Genomic DNA, 23,634 nt, shown 5'->3' on the forward strand with positions numbered 1-23,634 from the left:
AACACCTCTGTCCAGGACTTACAACAGCGTATGAAATTGGTGGGGAAATCTACGCTGCTAAGTATGCTGGATTTGGCTATGCGCATTATTCCGTAGGGTAGGTCGTTCATTTCCAGGTTGCTCACGCTGCTGCCTTCAACTCCTGAAGCGGAGTCCTCGGTTCGGTTGGACCCTTGCGCGCGTGCGGATCTCTCAATGTGGGATGGGTTTCCCAGTCACTGGAACGGTGTGTCCATACGGTGACTTTCCTCACAGATAATCAGGTGATCTCAGAGATCATTGATTAAGGGAGATCCAGGTCTTTAGTCATTATGTCCTTCTTGAGGAGGCTGGTATGGTCAAGTATTTTCCCTCGCACAATGCCTGGTACCCAGTAAGAATTCTGGACCAGCTGCCAGCCGCTCTCCGCCATTCACCGCCAGACAGTCCCCTGTTGCCTTTTCTCAGTTCCGCACATTTTTTCAGACATATCCGCATCCTCCTGGCCAATGGGGGGCTCAACCCTGAGCTATATTCTGGGCATTCCTTACAGATAGGGACGGCTTCTGCGGCATCCAGGCATGGTATTCCAGTGCATATCATTAAACAGTTGGGTAGGTGGAATTCAGGATGTTATGCCAGGTATGTGCCTGACCCCCAGTTGGAGACGGCGCAGGCTTTCTCCAAACTTCTGATGTAATCATTTTCGTCAATAAACTCTTTTCCTACTGAATATTTTTGCCCCCTTATTTGCATACTGACCATAGTGACTGTGGCACACGCAGGTCATGTTGTAGGTAAGGTCATCGTCTTCATTTTCAGGTACATATTAGTGGGGCGCTGACTACAAGTTTGAGGCCAATTATTGGCCAGATTTGTGGGAGGAGCCCCGCACTTTTAAGCCGTCCGTTCCCCCCACTCACCCGTCGGGACGTTCAAGTCATCCCACCCTCCCTTACCCCTTCCAACTTTTCCTGGACCCAGCATGTCCTATTGAGTTGGGTTTGCATTGCAGGCAAAGCAGGCCTAATGCAAACATAAAAAGCCTTTTGTTGCAAATTAAGTTTTAACATATGTGCTTGAGCAGCACTGTACTGGAATGCAAAAGCCAGTGTCTGACATCAGTGCCTGTGAACACAACCCTAAGGCCAATTTCTTTCGGTCTTACCAGTTTCATGGATGTTCTTGTTAAAATTTTGACCATCTTTTACTGGTTTTTATTTACACTTGTTTAAAATCTACAAACACAATATGGCGATCTGCATCACATTCATATTTTATTTTTTCAATATTTGATGCATTTTAAAATATGGTAGACTAAGCCTCAATCCACATTGATAGTCATCTACTTTCACTCCTCCCTAATAAGCTTCAGTCACCTATATTTGTAAAGATTGTACATTATCCCAAACAAGGCTATATCGCTGTGCTTTGTATGTACTATATTATCCTATCCTCTTTTTATATACAGGGACAAAGACCATTCTTACCCAACCCTGTGATATCTCTTCTTCTACCTACACCCTACTAATAAGATGATAGATCCTTCTTTGCAGCCCTTCTGCTTTATTTACCACCATTTCTGCTGTATTTGTGCACTCGCCATAAGCAATGTTTTTCTCTCGGATCTTTAAAAATGTTCTTTACCTCCTCTAAGTTGGTTGTTTCACCACTAAAACTCCTGTTACATATAATATTTGCATTTCTTTTCTATTATTTTCATCCTTCTGGACTTCAGAAGTGTTTCTGAACTTCAGAAGTGAAGTCTATCCTTCTGGACTTCAGAAGTGTTAGCTGCACCCACTAGCTGGTAGCTTCCCTAGACAGGGTGATCTCCGAAGTAACACATTTAAGAGAAATGAGGGCTTCTGTGCTCATTCAATCCTCCAGATGCAGGAAAGTTTGCAAATAAGTCCACTGGCACTGACAAGGCAGCTCCCAAACAAAGCAGGCCTCCCATGCTGGGTAACCAGAAGTGACTCAAAGCTCAGAAATAAAGGGCATCAATCCAAAACGTGAAAGAGTCCAAAAGTACCTTTAATTGTTCACAATTCAATCAAACAAATATAATAGGGGGAGTAGTGCAAACTGTGGTCAAAACAGGTGCAAAACACATGCAGTTGGAAAAGTAGTGCAAGCTCAGGTGAAAAGAGGTGCACATGTTAAAAGACAGATTTGCATTAAGCAAAATGATCTAAGAGGTTAAAACTGTCACAATTGCTTTGATAAATTCCCCCCAATGTGTTTCAGGGGAAGCGACCCCTACCCTCCCCCCACCACCACCACCTTCCTTTATCAGGGCTTAGTATGGGATAAGGATTTGATTTGACTCAGAAGATACCATAGCCTTTTGGATCTCTATATGATTTGATGAAAGAAAAACTCCTTTATGGCTGGAATTGCAATTAGCTGCAGCAGCAGGGTGATGGCACCACTAGCTCTTACTTTGGGCTTAACGTCAGCGCTCTCATGTGCTTGGTACATTAGTTACTCAACTTACTCTGTCCATGCACAGGCTTCACTGATAGCCAGAACGTCCCTAAACAACCAGCATAACAGGAGCTCGATTAATCTCTTTGCTGCACAGTTGGATTTTTTCTCCTATAGCTGATCCTTCCTCTGTCATCCAAGTGTGTCTCACTGCCAATTAGCAGTTCTGACTTTTCTCTTTATTGAGTAGGCACATGCCAATCTCCCTAGGAGATCACGATATGGCCAGCCTGTAACTATCCCTGCAGCTTCTAGTGTTATACTGAGGCCATCCCAAGCTCCACAGCTAATCTCACTGTGATGGATTCTTGCCAAATGAGGGAAAAAACATGGAAATTGTGCAAATAGTTCTTGTCACATCTTTGGCCATCAAAGTATCACCCCATGCATGGAACCAGCCACAATATAGGATCTGACCAAGGGCATAACTAAAGCCATAGCAGCCAAAGTGACTGCTATGGGACCGAGAGGCAAGGATTGGACTTGGTCCATGCCTAAATAAAAAATGTAAAAATAACATATATTCATCAGTCTGTTCCTCTCAGTGTAAAGTAGCTCTGATTTCTACCTCATGTTTTGAGAAGCACTTACTTTGGGCTGACTGCAAAGCAGAAGCTCCTCTTCTTTGGTACACAGTGCAGACAAAACACAATCGGCACTTATGAGGAGGAAGCCAAGTCCTTCAATACCCCTGCCTGCACCTGAGGACAATAAAGTGACCCATTCATAAAACATGGCTTTGTTTAGTTACAATGGCCAAATGTATAAATAGTAACTGTACGGGTGCATTGTAGGTCACCTACCTCTGACTACCAGCAGTAGTGTAAGAAGGGGTAAATAATACGCCATCTGTCTCTGGCCACCAATGTTTCTATCAGGATGGATTATAAATCACCTGCTGTGGATGAGGACCCCATCAAAATGTTGTCATTTCTAGTTATGCCCCTGAATCACATAATGAAGAAGATACTGTATGTTGTCCGCACAGCATTTTGCTTCAGAATATAATTTTTATTCGTATTCCTTTAGCATGACATATGGATACAACGTTTCAGAATCTCACCGGACCCTTTCGTCAGGCAAAGTGTAACTAATCAAAAGTGATGTCAAACACGACATATCTTCTAGATTGCATACTGTGGTGCCATCATCCTGTTGTCCTGGCACCCATTGGATTCTAGGGTACCTCAGTACGGCGTGCGAAGGGAATATTACTGGATCACATAATGGTCTAGCTGCTTCTGTCCCACATTTAGTTAGTACTCCAACACAAAATAACGTACCCTGCTTTTACTTTTTTTGTACTTCTGTAAAGCTCTGCAGAAAGCTGGCACTAGGAATTCAGAAAATACTTACTGCTTAATCCCCCCCTTCTAATCTCTTCTATGACAGCGAGCAACCATAATAGCAATATTATCTGGGATCAGCATGAACAGCTATTTTTAGAAAGGCTAATTTTATTTTAATAACGTTAGCACATGGACGGGGATACAATCCTAAAAGTAGGATATTAAAAAACAACAGTCGGCCTTCACTGTCATGCTGTTTGTTATGTGCTTCGGAAAAAGTAAAGCACATTGGATATTTGTATTTGTAATCTTGTCACTTATGTAAGCATGTTAAAGTAAACAACTGGTGTGTTAGCGAGTGTCAGCAAGTGTCTGCACGCTCCCTCTTAGCTGCAAATTCAATCTTGCTGCACCCCAGGAACCATCCAAATCCAATACAAAAGCACATCTTGACTTTTTGTAAAGCTGAATAGTGCTGCATCAGGGAAAAGCACTTGCATTGTATTGTGTCATGCAGGGGACGCATGTCTTAACCACCAACATTGACGTTTAAAGTAAGCTGAGTTGAGTTTGAGAGGAAAAAAACAAGGTGGAATTTCCAGCCAATAAAGGATACATCTAGGTACCTGCTGTGCACACTTTCACTCATGAAAAGATGATACTTACTAGGGAAGCACCAATACCGATACTAGTATCAGTATTGGTGCCGATAATGAGTATTTTGGCTCGTACTCGCCCAAATGCTCCCGATACTTATCCCGATACCGGAAATTCTGGTATCAGAAAGCCGAGCAGCGAGTCATTACATGCAGCCAGGATTCCTGATTGGCCAGGAAGCCGGCTCCATGCTTTCTTGTCACCAGAGAGCATGGAGCTGGCTTCCCTGCCAATCATGAAGTCGGGGGGCGAGTCATTACCCATTCCCCCGGCTTCCTGATTAGCCAGAAAGATGGATCCATGCTTCCTCGTCACCTGGGAGCATGGAGTCGGCTTTCCGGCTGATCAGGAAGCTGGGTGGTGAGTCATTACACTCTGCCCGGCTTCCTTATTGGGACTTCGGTATTGATATCTGGTTTCGGCGAGTACCCAAAAAAAATCGGTACTTATACTCGATACCGAAAAAATGATATCGGTGCATCCCTAATACTTACGATGGAAACATACAATTAAATTAGAAGAGATACATCAAGATCAGTGTGCCATACCAAGGAACATTCCATAGCCGGAGCAGGTGCAAAGAGAGAGGGGAGTGCTGGTCGCTAGACATGTGCAATTAGTTTAGTTCCGAATCGAAATTTCGGATGTATCTGAATTCCGAATAACAGATATAACAAATGCAAACGAATCCGAATTTCCGATTCCGAAATTCGTTAGCGGTAGTCTGTGCAAAATTTCGTTTGTTGGACGAAATTTCGTTGCAGCAAAGTGACATTTGAGCAAAGTGACGAACGAACGAAACAAAATTGAAATGAAATTTCGTACAGATTTCCGCTAACGATTGTCGTCCGAATCCTAATTCCAAAACGAATTGACTTTCGGACCCGAATTCCGAAAAACGAAATAACGCAAAATCTCGATCAAAACAAAACAAATTTTTTGCTGGTGCACATGTCTACTGGCCACCACGGGAGCGAGGATCAGCTTTAATTGAGTCCCCTGGACAAAACGAGCGCTTAACCCTTGCAGTGCAGGGGGGTAGCCCTTAGTTTTGTATTTGCCCAGAGTTCTCCTTTGCATGGAAGTTTTTGTGCCTGGAGTTCAGCTCTAACGGTGGACCACCCCACCGTTATGCAACCTGTGCTCTGGGATCCCTCAACTCTTCTGCCAGCCCCAGCACTAGACATGTAAGCTGCAGAAATTTGGTTTGGTTATTTCACTATTTCGGGATTTGGATCTGAAATTCAATTGGGTTTGGGTTTCGGATTCGGTGGAAATCTGAATTTTCGTTAGTTTCGGATGAGTTTACGAATATTCGTTGCGAATACCACAGAAAACCATATACAGATATTAATACTAAAGCTGAATCTTCTAGACCCGAATAGCATTCGGGATCCAAATTTCTGAATTGCATTGGGGAGCTCCTGAATGCCATTCGGGTCTGGGAGCCATATACATTTATTACTAAAGCTAGACATGTGCTAGACATTCGGGTCAATGGCTCCCAGACCCGAATGGCATTCGGGAGCTCCCCAATGCAATTCGGAAATTCGGATCCCGAATGCCATTCGGGTTTAGGAGCCTCAGCTTTAGTATTATATGTATATAGTGTATATGACTCCCATGCTGCTGTAACAGAAATTCGTGTTCAGACCCATTCGGATGCATTAAACCAAAAAACACATCTGATTGACCAGAAAAGTGACAAGTCCAATTCAGTTTTGTTTTTGAATGAAATTCAAACGGGATTCAAAATTCGGACTTAGCCGCATTCGGATGCATTGAGATTCGGAAATCCGGAAGTGTCCGAATGTTCGAATTTTGGAAAATTCGTCCGAATTTTGATCCGAAACAAAACGAATTGTGCATGTCTACCCTGTACCCCATGACTTTGCTCCAGCCGGATAATGAAAGGCATTTGTTGGAGAACGTGTATTCGGAGGACCCCTCAAGCACAGAGGTGTGAACAAGCGTTTCTTGCCATGTGGTCATATTTTATTTAGTAAACAGCCCACAAAGACCTGACTTCATGTAGTCTGTGAAGAGTCAGGAAGTTCGGTGGTGTGCACTCAGAAGTTTAAACTTGGCAGTCCTCCGAAGGCTTCTCTTTAACAAGCTCCCCCTGAGCCAGAGAAGGCTGGCACATAATGCAGAACAGGTGTGCAAACTGCTGCTCACCCATGTCCCGGGGAAAGCGAGAGGAAACCCCATCCGCAGGGGGTCTCAGCTATCAGAGTAACTCAGTACAGAGTCCTCAGGGTCCCCTTTCTCCAGGGTGCTAATGGAAAGCTGGATTGTGCAGCCAGAATTTGTTAGCATTGCTCGTGCAGGGAGGGGGGTAGGAGAGGGGGATCGGGAAGTAAAAGCTGGGGTTTGCCGCACGGTGTCCAGCACAGAGATCGCCGAGGCACTGCAGCAGCTCGTCTGACGCTACGCCGCTTGCTATCAGCTATGGAGATTAGGCAGGACTGTAACTCATTACGCATAGACTTGATGCTGATCGTCCAGTCACAGGAAAAGCAGGTGGCAGAGGACAAGCAGGAGGACGCCACTCCAGAGACTGCAGGTACAAAACAAGTATGGTGTGCATGCGTGTGTGTGTGTGTGCATGTGTGTGTAAAAGGCACTAACGTGACCTTTAAGTGTCACTCCACCTTTGTGCAAGCTTTGACATTGTAAGGCAGAGCAGGACATCAGTCATTTGTAAGCAATCTCATTCTCATAAAGGCTTTTGATGCATACAATTTATCAAAAGTGCAGCAGTCAGAATCTGGAGCGGTTGCCCAACCAATCAGCGTCTATCTTTTATTTTAAAAGCTTAACTGAGCACACCAAAGAAATACGCAGATTGGTTGCCATGGGCAACTGCTCCAGATTCTCTCTGCTTCAGCTCTGATAAATTCCCAGTGGGAATGTTTCAGAAACAAATAAAGGCCTAATACGAGAGGATACACATTTATTCACAACATTGAATGAGGGGAACTTATCAAAACTGGAGCAGACAAAATCTAAAGCAGTTGCCCATCAGCTTCTCTCTTTCATTTTCAAAACTTAAAGGGGTTCTAAACCCTCCGGTTTTTTTTGCCTATATCTACTGCTAGCAACCAGTAGATATAGGCAAGAAGTTAAAAACAAACAAAAAAACGCTTGAACTGGTTTTAAACTTACCTCGTTATCGCTGCTCAATCCCGCGCCGAGAATCAGGAAGTGATCGTACGGCCGCAAAGGATCTTGGGGCGGGCGCATGCGCAGTTCCGATTCTCGGCCGGGAGACGAGCAGAGAGGTAAGTCTATAGACGCGTGCCCCCGCCTGCAGACACCGCTGGGTCGGAGAGACAGAGCAGTCAGCGCTGGATCGGAGTGACGTCACACTGCTGGAGGGACACATGAAAACATGGGGAAAGAAGAGGAAGATCAGAATAAGAGACATCATTTGAGGTAAGTGCTAACATTTACATGGGGGGGGGAAATTTTTTTTGGCTTTAATGTCACTTTAACTGAACACACTGAAGAGATATGCTAATTGGTTGCCATGGGCAACTGCTCCAGGTTTGATACATTCCCCCCATTATTTTGTTTTTTCTGCTGTACAACATCACAGTTCCCAGAGAGTTGGGATTGTATTTTATTTTATTAGACTATGACCAATGTGTACTAACAAACAAGAAGCTGGATCATTCTCTCGCTCCGCCGACAGCTGCCGCTTGATTGGTTATTTTGGGTAAGCGCTTTGTTATTAAATAAAGGCTGCTGTGGGACATGTCATAACGCGACAGCTGCAGAACAGTAACTATGCCAACACCGGGCAGCACTGTGGTAGCCATCTTTGATGAGGGCAAATTTGAGATATAAAACAAAATGAATCATGAGAAACGGTATGAATACATGATTAGTTATTTACCATAAAGTATATATCTGATGATGTCAGATGAGCGACCATGTCACTAGTTATCCTGCCGCCGCTGATCGCGTTGGCGGTGCCATTATTTTTTAATGGTACCCCAATCACGCCAGGCAGATCACACGGTTTCCTGCCACAATTCCTCCTGTGCAATGTACATGTATCTTTTTTCAGCGATTGTCATGCAGATATAACCCCATTGAAATCAATCGGGCTGCGGGGAAACCGCTGTGTGCAACCGCACACGATCGCACGGTACCAGGACAAGCATCCCAGGATTGCCCAAGTCTGCACCAGCACTCATAGGTAACTCTGTACGGAAGTGCACACCCCTGCAGTGACCTGTGACCTGCACGCTTCTACACACTGCAAGCGTCCCAGGATCGCACAAGTCTGCACCAGCACTCATAGGTCACTCTGTACGGATGTGCACACCCGTGCAGTGTCCATTGACCTGCACGCTTCTACACACGTTCGTGCAGGTTCGGATGCACACACTTGGGCGCAGGCTGTCTGCTTTGAAGTGCATGCACCCAGGCCTGTGCGGATATGCAGCTACGTGTTGGCATGTAGCTGCGTGCTGGCATAGAAATGTACAGGGATGTAATTGCCTACAGCCATAGCCAATTACAGACTGCACCTGTCCCTCCCAGAAGCAGGTCTCTGCACGGGCGTGTGCGAGCTGTACGGAAGTGCACGCCAATTAGGGCCTTAAGATTATCGTACGATAATCGCGGGAAATCCCGCGATCGTACGATAATCGCGAGGTGTGTGGAAGGCGTGTGACTGTTTCTACTGTATGGTCGCACGACTTTTGTCTTACGAATATGTTTGAAAACCAGCCGAGAATCGTTTGTGGCATGATCGTAAGATAATTGCCGCACGGGCCGGTGTGCGCAAGCGCACACTGCCCGTTCAGCGTTGCGGTCATCGATTATCGCAAGTACGATCTGCCTGTCCAAGATAGGCAGATCGTACGTTTTTTTAATGACCTTACAACCATCGCAAGACAAAAGTCTTGCGATGGTTGTAAGGTGTGTGGCCAGCTCTTGCTCAAAGTGGACAAATGTTACAAAGTAACAACTAACTACAAAAAATTAAGTAACAAAAACATGACAAAAATGCAGCTGGTTTAGGTGAAAGAAGAACTCCGAGTACAAATGTTATTAACCCTTGCATTGGGACTACTCCTGCACTGCAAGGGTTAACTGCTCGTTTTTGCCTAGGGTAACAAAAAAAAAGTTATACTCACCTGATCCTCCGAGCTGTCAGAACTCCATTCAGCCTCTCTCCTGCTCCGTTCCAGTGATAGTATGTCCCTCGGCGTCCTCACGTTCAATACACTGCATTGGATGTGACGACTTGAGGAATTCTAGACCACTGCAGTAGAGGAGGAGAGGCGCACCAGGGACCGGTCTAAGAGCCAGCCAGCTTGGAGGTTCAGGTGAGTATAACGTATAAATGAGCAGTTAGCCCCACTGCAAGGGTTAATAACATTTCTGCCCGGAGTTCTTCTTTAAGGCCCAAGTCATGCCAAACTTTTCTCTTTAACTTGGATAGAAGGCTCAGCACCTCCCTCTGGTTTTTATTGCTGTGTGTGTCTCTGTTGGTTAGATTCTTCCTGTGTGCTCACCAGAATGGAAAGTGAGCTGAAACTTTCCCGCACATACATAGAACTCCATGAGGGCACTTATTTAATACAGCAGGAAAGGGGTAAACATCTGTTTGGTTTTGTTCTCAGTGTTCCCCAGACATGCTTCTTTCTTCCTGAGGGATTACCAAAAATTGAGCAGAAAGAGATTTCTATCATTGCACAGCCAACATGAAAAAAAAAAGGTTGGGTTAGAATTGGTTATTAGGCTCCGTTCACATCTTTGCAATGCGGGAGCGGGTGTGATGCTGCTTGTGATCCCGCATAGCACGCTGCAGTGTTAGGTGAGATTCGGAGCCATTATTTCTTACTGACACGCCAATGGACCTATACATCACACGTGTGTTGTGTCACACCACATCATGTGGTGACCTATTACCATATAATGTGGCGGAATGTGACAAAAATGCATACACTTATTTCGGTGCAATTTAGCTGCGTCAAGCAGCCTGTTTAAATGAGCCCTGCCACAGAGCTCCACCTGCAGCATCTCTGCCATGTCGCACTGCAGAGGTGTGAACAAGGGGTAAGGTAATGGGAGCAGTCCTGCTAGCTCCGCCCAATTGTTTTTTTTGGTTTTTTTATATTATTTTTTTGCTTTTTTTTAAATGTTACTATTTATTTACATTTTTTCAACCTCTTTTTTATTTATTTGGGACTATTTTCATTGATTTCCTATTCTCCTCGATACCACGGAGGTACCGAGCAGAATAGCTGAGCCGAATGCCGCTCAGCAGCATTCGGCTATTCACTCACTGCTGTTCGGCCCCCTATGTGAAACGGAGCGAACGGCAGCGAGGGAGCAGAGCATGTTCGGCTGACCAAAGTGCAGCCGAAGGCAGCCAATGCACGGCTGATTTCAGCCAATGTACGGCTGAAATCAGCCGTACTGAGCCGGAGTGAATAGCCGATCGTCGTTCAGCTCACTTCACCTCGGCAGCTTTGTGAATAACCCCCCAAGAGTACAATTAAAACCTCTTCTTTTTTTTTTGCATATATCTATTGATAGCAAGCAGTAGATATCAGAAAATACATAAAAAAAAGAAAGTTACCAAAAAGGTCATTACTTACCTCTGTCTCCGCCGCTCGCTCCCGTCCGAAGATTCTCAAGCGGCTGTGAAGGAAGATGGGGCGGGCACAAGCGCAGTAGAGATCATAGGTCTGGGTGAAAAGGAGAGACACGGGGTAGTCAATGCACGCAGCCCAGCAGCGTGCATGCACCCAGAGAACGTGGGACCGGAGCAGTCAGCGCTGGATCAGAGACCGGCACCAGCGCTGGAGGGACAGCTGAAAATGACTGGAAAGTAAAAGATGATCGTATCAAGAGGCAACATTTAAGGTCCCTACACCAGCATGGAGGGGAGAAAAACTGTTTGACTTTTAATGTCGCTTTAATTTAGTAATGCATTATGTATTTGGTACTTTCATTACCATTTGCTATTAACTATTTATGTTTTAAGGATTAAACATTTGAGGCACTTAAGGCATTACTACATGTCTCACACCCAGAATCAGCCCCTCCCTCTCTGAAGACCACCATCCCATGTATGTTTTTCTCATTCTTTTCATACTTAAATGTAGGCTGGTCATGTGACAAGTTGGGTCTTCTTCCTCTGTGCATTGTGATGTTTTGCTTAAAAAAAAGAGGTGCATGACCACCAAAATGTCCATTGCTGTGCATTGGCAGCCCATTCAAAATTAATCCTCTGCCATACCGCAACACATGTTAATGCAAAATACCGTATGCTAACACGTGTGTACCTCTTCTAATGCAGGAACCTTTTCTGCACATTTATTTAACTTACTGGGATTTACAAATAATAACAAAATGTATTTCTAAAACTGAACTCTGGGATAAGTAAATATTTTCGCAATACAAGCTGTGTGTATATTCTTATTTGAATCTTGGCATGTTTTTGTATTTCACATCTGTGCAGTACATGTATCTCTGTGCAGGAGCTTTCTGTAATAAAGACCAGTCACAGCTGCTCTCTCTTTGTGTCCAGGGTGACTGGCCTTGTCTCCACCCCCTTCTGTAGTTTTCAGCAGGCCGCCTGTAGTGTGTGGAGGCTGATGGATCCCTCCCACAGCTCTGCTCTCTGCACAGCACAGTGATGATGCCAATTGCTACAAAGTAACAACTGCGTTTGCAAAGGAATCTGGTGACCGCAAAGTGAATAGATATTCTCTGTGGCTATTGAGGAACATATTTAAATAAAAGTTTTTGTGTCTGGAGTCCTTAAAGTGACATTAAACGCTCAGATTTTTTACATAAAACAGTACTGTAATGTGTGCCTTACTGTAATCCATGGTTGTTTCCCTTCTCTTTGCTGCTCTTCCTTTTAAATCCTCATGTCTTCTCATGCTTGGGGAGAACTTCCCTTTGCAGCTCAGGGCCTCTTCCTGTAGTGCTGGCTCAGGTTACAAACCTATACACAGACACTGTGTATCCATTCCTGAGACAAGGCAGTCTGCTGCAAAACAGAAGTTCTGCAGAGCATGAGAACAGATGCAGATTTAAAAGGAAGAGCAGCAAAGAGAAGGGAAACTACCATGTATTACAGTAAGGCACACATTACAGTATTGTTTTATGTAAAAAAAAATCTGAGGGTTTAATGTCACTTTAAGCAAAACAAAATGCAAATGAAACCCTATATTAATGTTCTTGCTTTATACCACCACATTTAATTTCATATATATTTGAAACCGTGGACTTTGATTGCTCTACTTCAGTTTTACATGAATTATTATAATGAAGTCCTCTTCCCATCTGCAGAAAAGTGATAACGCAATTGAATTAATGAAAGAATTTTCTTTCCGGAAAGCGATTGAAGCGGTAATGAATAAATGGCTCCACTTGTTTTTACTAAATATCACTCTTACTAGAGTGCGGTGATGATTAACAAGGATATTATGTACAGTGCAAAGTGTCCAAGTCACAGGTCCCATTAATCCCTTTTTAGCTTCAGAACGCAATATTTTGGCAACATAGAAGTCATAAGACACCATTTATTTATGGATGCAAATGTGTCCTAAATGGAAGGTCATCATGCTCCGACTTACACGGTATATTTTATTATTCATGTCATCATTATCATAATCTTGATAAGTCCAGTGGACCTGTAAATAACTAACTGGTCAGTGGCGATACAACAGTGACAGTACAGTTGGACTTTTAATAGTAACTTCATCCTGCACTGTTATGACCGATTCTTCACCAAATGACTTTGCCTAACACACCGATGTACAATGCAGCTTAGTCTCAGAATAAACTCCTCTATATTAGAACCTTCAGCACTTATTCACACTGCAGGTTTTATTTGCCGGTTCTTAGTTTGAAAGGATCATGAAAAATTATTCAGAATTGCTAAATGACATCAGAATCAGAAGCGGTGAGGCCCATTCACACCACTTGTGTTCGGCTTAAACCAGATTCAATGCAAGGACCAGGCAAACTGCCTTGTTAATTTCCTGAGTTCACATTAACATGCTGCGCTGGTGTGCACTGGTCAAAAATGAAATATGCTGCATGTATGTAAGGGGTAGTTCACATGCATACACTATTTTTTCTGACTGCACCGGACCGGAACGCAGGCATTGATGTGCCACGCGTTCCGGTGTGGGCAATCGCACTGCGGCCGGGGGGCGTGGCTGCGCTGTCATTGACTTCAATGCACCACCATGCCCCCTCCCACCCCAAAACAAAGTGAGCCGGACCGGAATGCGATCCGTGCATTCCAGCACCGAATCGGGCCACACACTGAGGCTGGTGTGAACTAGCCCTAAAGGACAATACAGTACAATGTGCTGCAAGTCACATTATGGAATGGAAAAAGCAATGTGTGGTTTTGGCAAAAAAAAGCAAAAAAACTTGTTCTGACGCTAGTTGTAAATTATTAGTGATTTATTTCTTCCTGAGTCCTCTATCTGTGGCCTATATGTAGCAGATTCAACCACCACAGTCCACAGACAATGATCATCACATACAGGGCCATCCCTGTTATGAGGCAGTCTAAGGTGGTCGCTACAGGTGGCATCTCAGTGGGTTACGTGAGGAGGGGGTTACGTGAGGAGGCTGGTGTGCCTGCCGCCCCTTTTTCTGCCACAGCGTCCCAGGTTGGTAAGAGCTCTTAGCAACCTGTGACACTCTGGCCACCAGTGATGTCACTGGTTGCTGGGAGCTGAGCAGGACATTCAACCCCCCCTGGTAATGTGCACCACTAGTAACCCCCCATTATGTACACCATTGGCACACAGCCACCCTTCCCCTATAGCATGCATCCCAGCAAATAGTCTAGTGACACCCCTGATCAGATAGCTGAACTCCACAAATACTTTGCATCCACGATGAACTTTATGGCATGCAGAAGGGTTCAGGCATGAGCAAGGTGATGCAGTAGATGTTTGTATTTGTATTGGTCAAAAGGAACATATTCTACTTGTCTGATCACCTTTGCATGTCAGTTGCAGGAAGGGCAGCAGGGCTCATAAGGACGAAGGCGCAAATTGCATCATACTCTGTGTAATAAAACCAATGACCACGAGGTGGCAGCACAACACAAAACATTTAACTATGGCAATACACAGTGAATAAACATTAATGCAATTACATTGCCCATATAACTGCTGGACGCAGCTCACAACACTTACATGTAAAAAACAGAATGAACACTAACATACTAAAGTGAAAGAAGTCATTATGATAGATTAATATTTCAAAACTGGAGAAAATTTGCAGGATGAAAAAATAATGTGATTAGTGGCTATGAGCAATTTGTTTGCTGTCTTCAGCTGCTGTCTCTATTTTTGCTGTAGTTTTTTACATCAGCTTTTCCAATAAGCCATCACTAGGCCCCACAAAAACAACAAAGCCTCTGTAGGATGCTTTCTTGTTGGTGTTCTATTTGGTGATAAGTCATTACTATTCCTTCCAGCTGTGACACCATCTCTGCAGAAGCCTCTGTCTGGTAGACACATCATCAGTAGCTATGAGAGCCAAGGTAAGACCTGCTTGCTTTACTTGTTCACCTGGTTGAAATTGTAGGGCTGCTTTACAATGCCAGTGCCAATGAAACTACATCAGCATTGTACAAGATGCTTAAAAGAACCAGTTGGGTTTTGTGTTTCAAAAATGGCAAACAACTGACTTGCCCTCAAATGACTACCCACAATAATAGGGAAGAAGGTCAAGAGCAGCCTAGTTTTCTCATGACAGGTATACTTTAAGATTGGGATTTATTGCACTGTGGATATTATATCATAAGCCACATTCTACAGGAAATTGATATATTTAGATGCAAAGTAAAAAATTAGGTCTTGGTAATTAAAGTGGTAACTGCTACATCAAAAGCAGGATCCTTAACCACAGGTCCCTGGAGCACCAGTTTCAGCGGCCAAAGTGTTTCAGGACTTCTTATACCTTTTGTGATTTTAATGGAGCATAGTAAGCAGGGTACCAATAGAGGATGTACAGTATCTCATTTTGACTACAGATCCTCTTTAAACAGCCAGTTCTGCAGGCCTTAGTCGAGTTAAATGTGTGGGAGGGTTGGAAAGAAGCCAAAATTAGTAGGAGTAACAAATGCTCCAGTGCCAGTGGGACTAAAATATGCCCTGATGCTCAAGAGAAGGAGAAATGGTGCCCCACTGCTTGTGTTAGTGTAAGGAATAAGCCTGTATTGCTGTTGGTGTTGTTGTTGTTGTAAGTGCCCCATCATTGGGATCAGTGGGAGGAATGTTGTTCAAACATGTGTCAGGTCAGGTATTGTGTCAGGTATTGATGTCAATGATAAAAACAATAGTACTCCTTAGTAGACATGTGCGATTCGTTTCGTTACGAATCGAAATTCGTACGAATTTTCCTGAAATTCCGAATTTCGGAGCATCCGAAATCCTAATGGCAGTTTCCGAATTATATCCGAAATACGAATTTCTTTGAAACAGCAACTAATATTACCCCTGTAAATGAGGTTGAACAGCATGACAAGATTTTTTTTTAATCCGAGATACGGATCCGCTGCTGCTGATGCATTACAATACACAGTTACACACACAGGCAGGCAATACGAAATTCCGTTGAACCACTAACGAAAATTCATATTTCGTACGAATCCTTAATCCGAATTGAGTTCAGTTACGAATTACGAAATACGAAATAACGGATATTCCGAAACGAAACGAAACAGAACAATTTTTTTGACGGCGCACAAGTCTACTCCTTAGGCTATCCCTTAAGACTAATCTCTTCAGGGAAGCCTATCCCACCTCAACCAAACCACTCAACCATCACATTCTCAAACAGTTCATCCCGACACAGCTACCTCCTCATGTATCACTTTCCCCTCCCTTTTAGATTGTAAGCCCTCAGGGGGCAGGGTCCTCCTTACCATCTTGTCTTGAACTTGTATTGTGATTGTAATGTCTTCCTTATATTGTAAAGCACTGCGCAAACTGTTGGTGCTATATAAATCCTGTATAATAATACTCCATCATTGGGTTCAGTAAGAGGAGTAATAGTGCCACACTGTTGGGGTCAGTATGAGGAGGAATAGTGCTCCATCATTGGTGTTAGTGGGAGGTGTATTGCCCTATTCTTTGTGTCAATGGGATTAGTAAAGCCTTCCCAGGCATTGTTGTTAAATGGTCACTGACCATTGTATATGTTCCATGTCCTGTGTTGCTTTTCTGCTAGACACAAGATGTGATGACTGAAACTATGCAGGCACTGTCGGGCAAAAGATCACTCCGCTTGTCAATGGCAGTTGAGGTATAGTGCCAGGTGCAACATGGCATACAGGTGCAGGCCCTTCTCATTACAGGGGCTGGTAAATGGTAAGCAGTGGCCACTAATTTAAGTATATGGCCAGCTTAAATTTACTAAAGCAATCTATGCAATGCATATTGAACTGTTCATCGCCCTCAAATGTATCATTTTAATGATTTAAAATACTTATTCTCTTCAGGAAGTCATGTGCGTGTAGAAATTCATCCCAAAAACAGCAAGCCCCAACTATTCAACAGACCTCCAACCCCAAAAGGTAAGGAAACATGTGTCATTTTGTGAGAACATTTTAACTACAATGAAAAATAAAATACATATAATGGATTAGGCTTAAGATCATCTATTACATGAGATGCCTCTGTACATTTTCATAAGCAGCAAGCATTTATTAGTACTTCAAGTAGAAATGATGCCAGGCTATAAACATTCAAATATTTACAAATCATTAAAAAACAGTAGTTAAGCATTAAAACAAGCCCCACTGACCTCTGTAGCTGCAGAGAATGTGGAGCAATTCATCCTCAAGTTTCAAACAAATGTAGTAAAGTCCAGTCTCAGCACTCTGCTCTCCCCTCCCAGACAGCCTGCTCTGTGTTTACATTTAGATTAGAAGGGTACCAGATAACTGCTGGTGGGAGAAGTGTGACCAGAGTGGCTGAAATAAAACTGAAAGTGCTTTCTGCTGTAAACTATGAGGATAAATTACTTCACAGTCCTTGCAGTTACAAAGGTCAGTGGAGACGTTTTTTAAAGCTTATATTCATAAACATTTTAATACATGGTTTAACAAAAATGTATCTTATTTGTGTATCACTCAGCTGTAGATCCTCAAATCATCTCTGAATTGGAGCTGACACTGTCCTTCTTTCTGGATGGTGGCTACTTTTGTTCGCCATGGTTCCTGTCAGGGGAAGACCTACCACCAGTGCAGTTCCCTCCAGCGGCACCAGGGCCCAAGGCTGGGGGGCTCAGTGAGATCTGGTCTCAGCCACCCCCCCATTGGTCCTGGCCGTGTCCTTAGTAACAGGTGGTGGGAAAGTAAAGGGGAGAGCCAGGATGGCAGAGAGAGAAAGGAGAGCAGGTGAGACATGATCGGGCTGTCAGTGGAGAGCTCCCCTGGTGATCACTGTGCGGGCTCTTTAGTGTAGGAACGCACTGTCAGTATAGAGCAACCTGATGCAATCTCTGCCGCTCTCCACTGCCAGTTTATCTGATGCTGAGGCATGATGCAGGCACTGCTAGAGGAGCTCGGCAGTCGAGGGCTGCTCTTCGTGGTCTTTGTGTTAGTAACCCGCATACCGCTCATATTCTGCATGCAAGAAATGCATCCCAATTTGATCCATGTGCAGCAGATTTATCTCAGGTGTTATGTGAGGGCTATGGGTGGACATACAAACGCCAATTTTTCAGAAGATTCAACATTTTAACGAACAGGAGAAACAACCAAAAGCTGACAATAAAAAGGCTGCTTGTGAAGGTCAGAAATAGCAGATTTCTATGAATATCAACTTGCTGGAGAATCATTCCATGCAGAGGGTGGTGGGTGAGGCAGATCTGTCATCATTGCAAGCGATTGTGCGAGGAAGGTTGCATGTCTGTGAGTAGTGATCGGAATCAACAAAAAAAATCATAGAAATCGCGTAAAACAATTGCTTGATCATTCCAGTGATGTAAAAAGGAAGGGGGGGAATGGGCTTTGGGGGGCCTGGGAAAAAATCTTGCACCAGGGCCCTTTGTTCCTTGGGTCTGCTACTGGTCCCTGTGTGTGTTGTGAAGTAGCCAACACACCAAACTCACTCCTGTGATGGACTACAATCTCAATACAAATTAGTAAACTAAACGTGAGATTGTCGTCCGTCACGAGAGCGAGCTTGGATCGCTGGCTACTTTACAACATACACAGGGAGCATGGGGAACAAAAGTAGCCACCCTCCCAAAGGAAGGACAGTGTCAGCACCAATTCAGAGATGATTTGAGGATCTACAGCCGAGTGATACACAAATAAGATACATTTTTGTTAGTAGTTAAGGTACTCCTGAGTTTAGTGTCACTTGAAGCACATAAATTCAGGTCAGCATACTGGCTGGGAAAATGTCAGGACTGGATGGGTAGAAATATACATAATTTGGCAGGCAAATATATATGTATATATCTGGAGTAAAGATGTAATTTCATCTTTCATACGGTTTAGTAACATAAACTTGGTTTATATATTTAGTCTGTTTTCTTGATAGTTTCTCTGCATTACACTGTTGCATCTTTACCAGGAAGAACTTGTACATGTTTGAATATATATGAGCAGTAGATGGATCTTTACTGATAAACATTTTGAAAAGCAAGACGGTAGCCTTTCATTTTTGATCTCCACAAAGCTGTGGGAATCCATGTGCTATGCTTATAACTGTACTGTACATGACTGCATTGGGAAAGCTGCCAGGGAATGATAAACTCTTCCTAAATTAGAGCACAGAAGGACTGGAATGATAGTAAGTGATAGAACACATTGTATATATCTTGCAGATGTACCTGTTCCCACCAGGAATGGCAGCACTTGGGAGCAGATGCCACAGCCCAGTGCTAAAGACTTTCATGGTAAGGAACCTTTGCAATATAAGTATTTACAAATAACTTAATCCATCATAAATTAGCCACAAACCTGACTATTTACATAGTTACATAGTTAGTCAGGTTGAAAAAAGACACAAGTCCATCAAACTCAACCTATAGAGATACAGAGAAAAAAAAAGAAGAAAAGCCTAAACAGAACGCTATGCCCACAGCTACCCCATGTGATCCAGAGGAAGCAAAAAAAAAACTCCTACAAAGCATGGTTCAATTTGCTCCAACAGGGGAAAAAATTCCTTCCTAATCCCATAAGGCAATCGGATATTCCCTGGATCAACAATCTCTGGTGCTTAATATACCTCTAAGAACTCAATATCCAGTAATATTCTGTGCATTTAGGAATACATCCAGATGTTTTTTAAAACAGTTAACCTGGGGGAGTTCCACATTTTCACAGCTCTAGGAAGAATCCTTTCCATATGCAAAGGTTAAACCTCTTTTCCTGCAGACCCAAAGAGTGCCCCCTTGTCCTTTGCAGTGACCTTAACTTGAATAATTTGGCACCAAGCTCTTTATATGGACCATTTAGGTATTTATACATGGTGATCATGTCCCCCCTTAATCGCCTCTTCTGTGTAATACTTTTTAATCTGAAGCAAATCTGAAGCACCATCTTCAGCGTAGTGAAGATTTTCCAATGTATATTAGTATGGAAACAAGTCTCCAAAAAGCTTCCAGTAGATCAATGGATTCTTCAATAAAAATGGCTCTTTTAGAGTAATGCAAAGGAAAAAAAAATGGCGGACTGCATCATGCTGAAACAAAGAGCAATTTTTATTGATGAATTTATTGGTGACTTGCTGGAGACATGGACTTTACCAATGGTGCCATCTGTTATGCTGAGATCTGGTGTTCAGTCGGGACTCTATAATTGGAGTGGAAATAAACACAAGGTTCAGTCAGCAAAAGCCAACTCTGGACTAACCGCCCGTCTGTCATTTGCCAGATGGGCTAGTGAAATGGGCCGTCAGTCACCATCCTACGTATTCTAAGTACCAGCTTTCTATCCACTCGCTTTCTTCTTTTTTTTCAGTAGACCAGTAGTACATTTAAGCGTCTGTTAGGCACCAGGTCAAACACTTCAGCAAAATCCAAATATACCACATCCACAGTGAACTCTGTCCAACTTTCTACTCACTTTTTCATAAAGGGAGAGTATATTTGTTTGACATCTGTCTTTCATAAATCCATTCTGGCTGTCAACTGGTGATACTATTTTCTATCATATATTTTTGAATGTGGTTTGTTAAAAATCCCTGGTTCTTATAATAGAAGGCTTACTGGTCTATAATTACCAGGTTAAGGGCGTTAATCTCTTTTAAAATATAAAGACGCCACATTTGCTTTAGTCTTTTGGTATGTTGCCAGAAGCTAAAGAGACTAAAAGCACGAAGCAAGAGCTGGAAAATACCTGAGCTAAGCTCTTTGAGGGCTTGTGGGTGTAAGCCTTGAGAACAAGATGTCTTGTTACATGCCAATGCTAACCGAAGGAAGTACACATTTAGAGATGGCTTTTGATGCTGATGATGTAGCTGCAAATACAGAGTAGCTCATCTGTTAAGGAGAGGATAGTTTCTCAAATTTACCATTTTGGATGTAAGTGTACCAAGTGTTACAAGAGGTTTAGGGGGTACATATGCTTGTCAAATGAACCTGTAAATGATAGTTCCACATATTAGAAAAGACTAATCTTACAAAATATTGCTTGCAGATAGAGGGGGTAAAGCTATTAAATGTGGACACTGTTCCTGTATGAGCCATCATGCATTAGGGAGTACTTTTTAAATGTTTTTGCAGTAACAGGGTATGTAGTATATGGTGCTAAGAAACACTGCAGTAGAGGACCTAAAGGTAACCTGTAATCAGAGATATATGCTGCCATTGCTCACCTCTCTTTAAAATGCAAGTTGCCCATCTGTTAGGATTCTCCCCTGGCTTCAATACTTTCTGTGTAATTTACCTTGAACAAGAATGCAGATCAGTATTTCTGACTTAGCTTTGCTTTCACTTCTTGCACACTTATTCTGGGTTATTAAATCACTGGGTAGTCAAGCCAACAACACCATAAAGCCTCTACCCTAATAAACAAGTCATCAATGGCAGCTCCCATATTTCTCTCCTCACATGTTTCCATTGAAGCAGCGCCAACAAAATAAAGGTGGTGCTGCAAGGTATATGCACCGATAGGTCTATATTATGTATGATTCTGTGCATGAAGTCTCCATTAAAGGACACTGAGGATCAAATAATATAACCGAATACATTTTATCCGTCATATAAAAATAAATATAAGCTATGACTACAAAAATTGCCTTATAGATTTAAAGAGAACCTGTGGAAGCTGTACCCAAAAAAGCAAGCAGAGAGCAAATGACTAGTCACCAGTGTTGCCTGTGGTCTGCCTTTTACCCTGTAACTTACCATATCTTGATCTGCACTGTGTCTCTGTGTGCAGGCTGTCATCTTGATAGCGGAGCAGTACTTTGGTTCCTCTTGTCAGAGCGGCCCCCTTTTGATTACTGGTGATCTGAAAACTGGTAGGTTAATAGGCAAGATGCAGCAGGAGAGATAGGGGAAGCTCAGAGCCACAAAAAGAATAAAGCAAGATCAGGGAGATCCTTACATTGCAGGTCCTCAGGTACAGCTTCCTCTCCAGCAAGCTGCACCATAGTGACATCACCTAATCTCACTTCAAAGTGACAGGCACCATTTTCATGGTACATTTTTAGAGGTTCCCAATAACATAGAACATCTTCTCATTTACAGTTCAGTTCCTCTCCAGCCACAATGTTTTCAGCTTCAGATAGAGTGGGAAAAAGTTAAAGTTTCTGTCAAATTTTAAATGCTGTCTGTGCTTCCAAAAAAGGTGGTTTCTTGTTCTGTATGACATCCATCAGCTGGACAGGAAGTTATTGGAAATCTTCCTCACTCTTTTGGGAATGTGATTATGGGCTTGTAGTATTGAATGTATCAATGGCATTCTTAGCTCTGGTCTCTGTCAACTGGTTGGTTATTATGTCATTTGTATTCCTTGAAGGGAATCTCCACTTTTAGTAAGAGAAAAACTGATATCACATACATTATTGAAGTTCGAGCATTTGTTCAATGTAATATTATTACCATTTATCTTTACAGCTAGAATTTCTTAAAAAAACTAAAAAACAAATTTCACTTTTTCTTTTCCTCAAAACTGGAGCTTCACTTGACTGAGTGCAAGCCCAAGGTACCCTTCATTCCCCACCTACAATATCGACACTTCACAAGCAATCAAAATGAACCAGTTAAAGAATCTAAGTAGTACTAAAGTATACAATAGCTAAAGTAATATGGCAACCAGCTTGGGAATGTTGGGATTGATTGGTTGTTAACGTTGGAATATTCTGGTTCAAGTGTTGAGATCGCCGTATGTGGTCTCACGTGCTGTGAACTGTATACTTTTGCACAAACGGTCAGAACCCTCTGTTTTAGGGATGACCAAAAACAGAATAAAATTTGTTTAAAAAAAAAAAAAATGAACCAGTTTATATCATATTGTAAGTGAATGGACACAGCAATGTACACTTATAATAACAATAATAGAACATTAAAAGAAAAATCCTGTACATTAACCTAAACCATACCTTATAACCCTTATCATAAAGTGCAACAAAAATAAAACTTGCTGCCATCTAAGGGCCCCGACAAGTGCCAAGCACCACCCCGTAAGAGGGGTGTATCATGACTCCATAACAATGTACCAACCACCAGCTGTTCATTAAGAAAACTGAGTGGGTACACCCATACATTCTCTTCCTGGCTACTGAAGCTATTCAGCCCCAGTAGCTCCACCATCTCCACCTCAATATATTCCGTCCCTTTTCCTTCACTGGGGAGCCAGACCTTGATCATAGAAGTGATGGCACCGTCAGGGACCCTCCCCTCTGGTAGAAGACATCTAGACAGAAAATTACGTTAGCCAATGGAAATGTACAGTTCTACTCCCCAGTTGAGCTGGTAGTTGCCCCAATTCTTACCAAAAACCATGTATCCCTCCCGCTGGTGCTATACCCATGGCAACTCACTAGTAGAATGGCAACCAAACCATCATATCTAATGGGAGGGTGTGTTGTACTTAATTCACTTGCTTTTCCACTACAAAATGGCTCTCTGCCTAAACCAGCTTAAGAAGACTACCCCCAATCTCCTCCTACCAAAGGTAGCCCACCTACTGTACACTATCCAGCCTTATCCCCCCCCCCCCCCCCCCCCCCACACTTCACCT

The 23,634-nt window shown here is 43.1% G+C and overlaps 1 protein-coding gene across 1 annotated transcript in view; it reads left to right on the forward strand.

Annotated features, from left to right (window-relative positions):
• The first annotated feature begins 6,759 nt into the window (after positions 1-6,759).
• Positions 6,760-23,634, forward strand: part of LOC108786115 (kyphoscoliosis peptidase-like) — a 34,319-nt gene continuing 17,444 nt past the window's right edge. The window contains exons 1-4 of the mRNA XM_018555336.1: positions 6,760-6,981; positions 14,902-14,967; positions 16,930-17,004; positions 19,269-19,340. Coding sequence (XP_018410838.1) covers positions 6,867-6,981; positions 14,902-14,967; positions 16,930-17,004; positions 19,269-19,340 — 328 coding nt within the window. The 5' untranslated portion in view covers positions 6,760-6,866. The remainder of the gene's footprint in view (positions 6,982-14,901; positions 14,968-16,929; positions 17,005-19,268; positions 19,341-23,634) is intronic.

The sequence above is a fragment of the Nanorana parkeri genome, unplaced genomic scaffold, assembly GCF_000935625.1.
Source record: "Nanorana parkeri isolate BGI_ZX_2015 unplaced genomic scaffold, ASM93562v1 scaffold192, whole genome shotgun sequence".
Lineage (NCBI taxonomy): Eukaryota > Metazoa > Chordata > Amphibia > Anura > Dicroglossidae > Nanorana > Nanorana parkeri.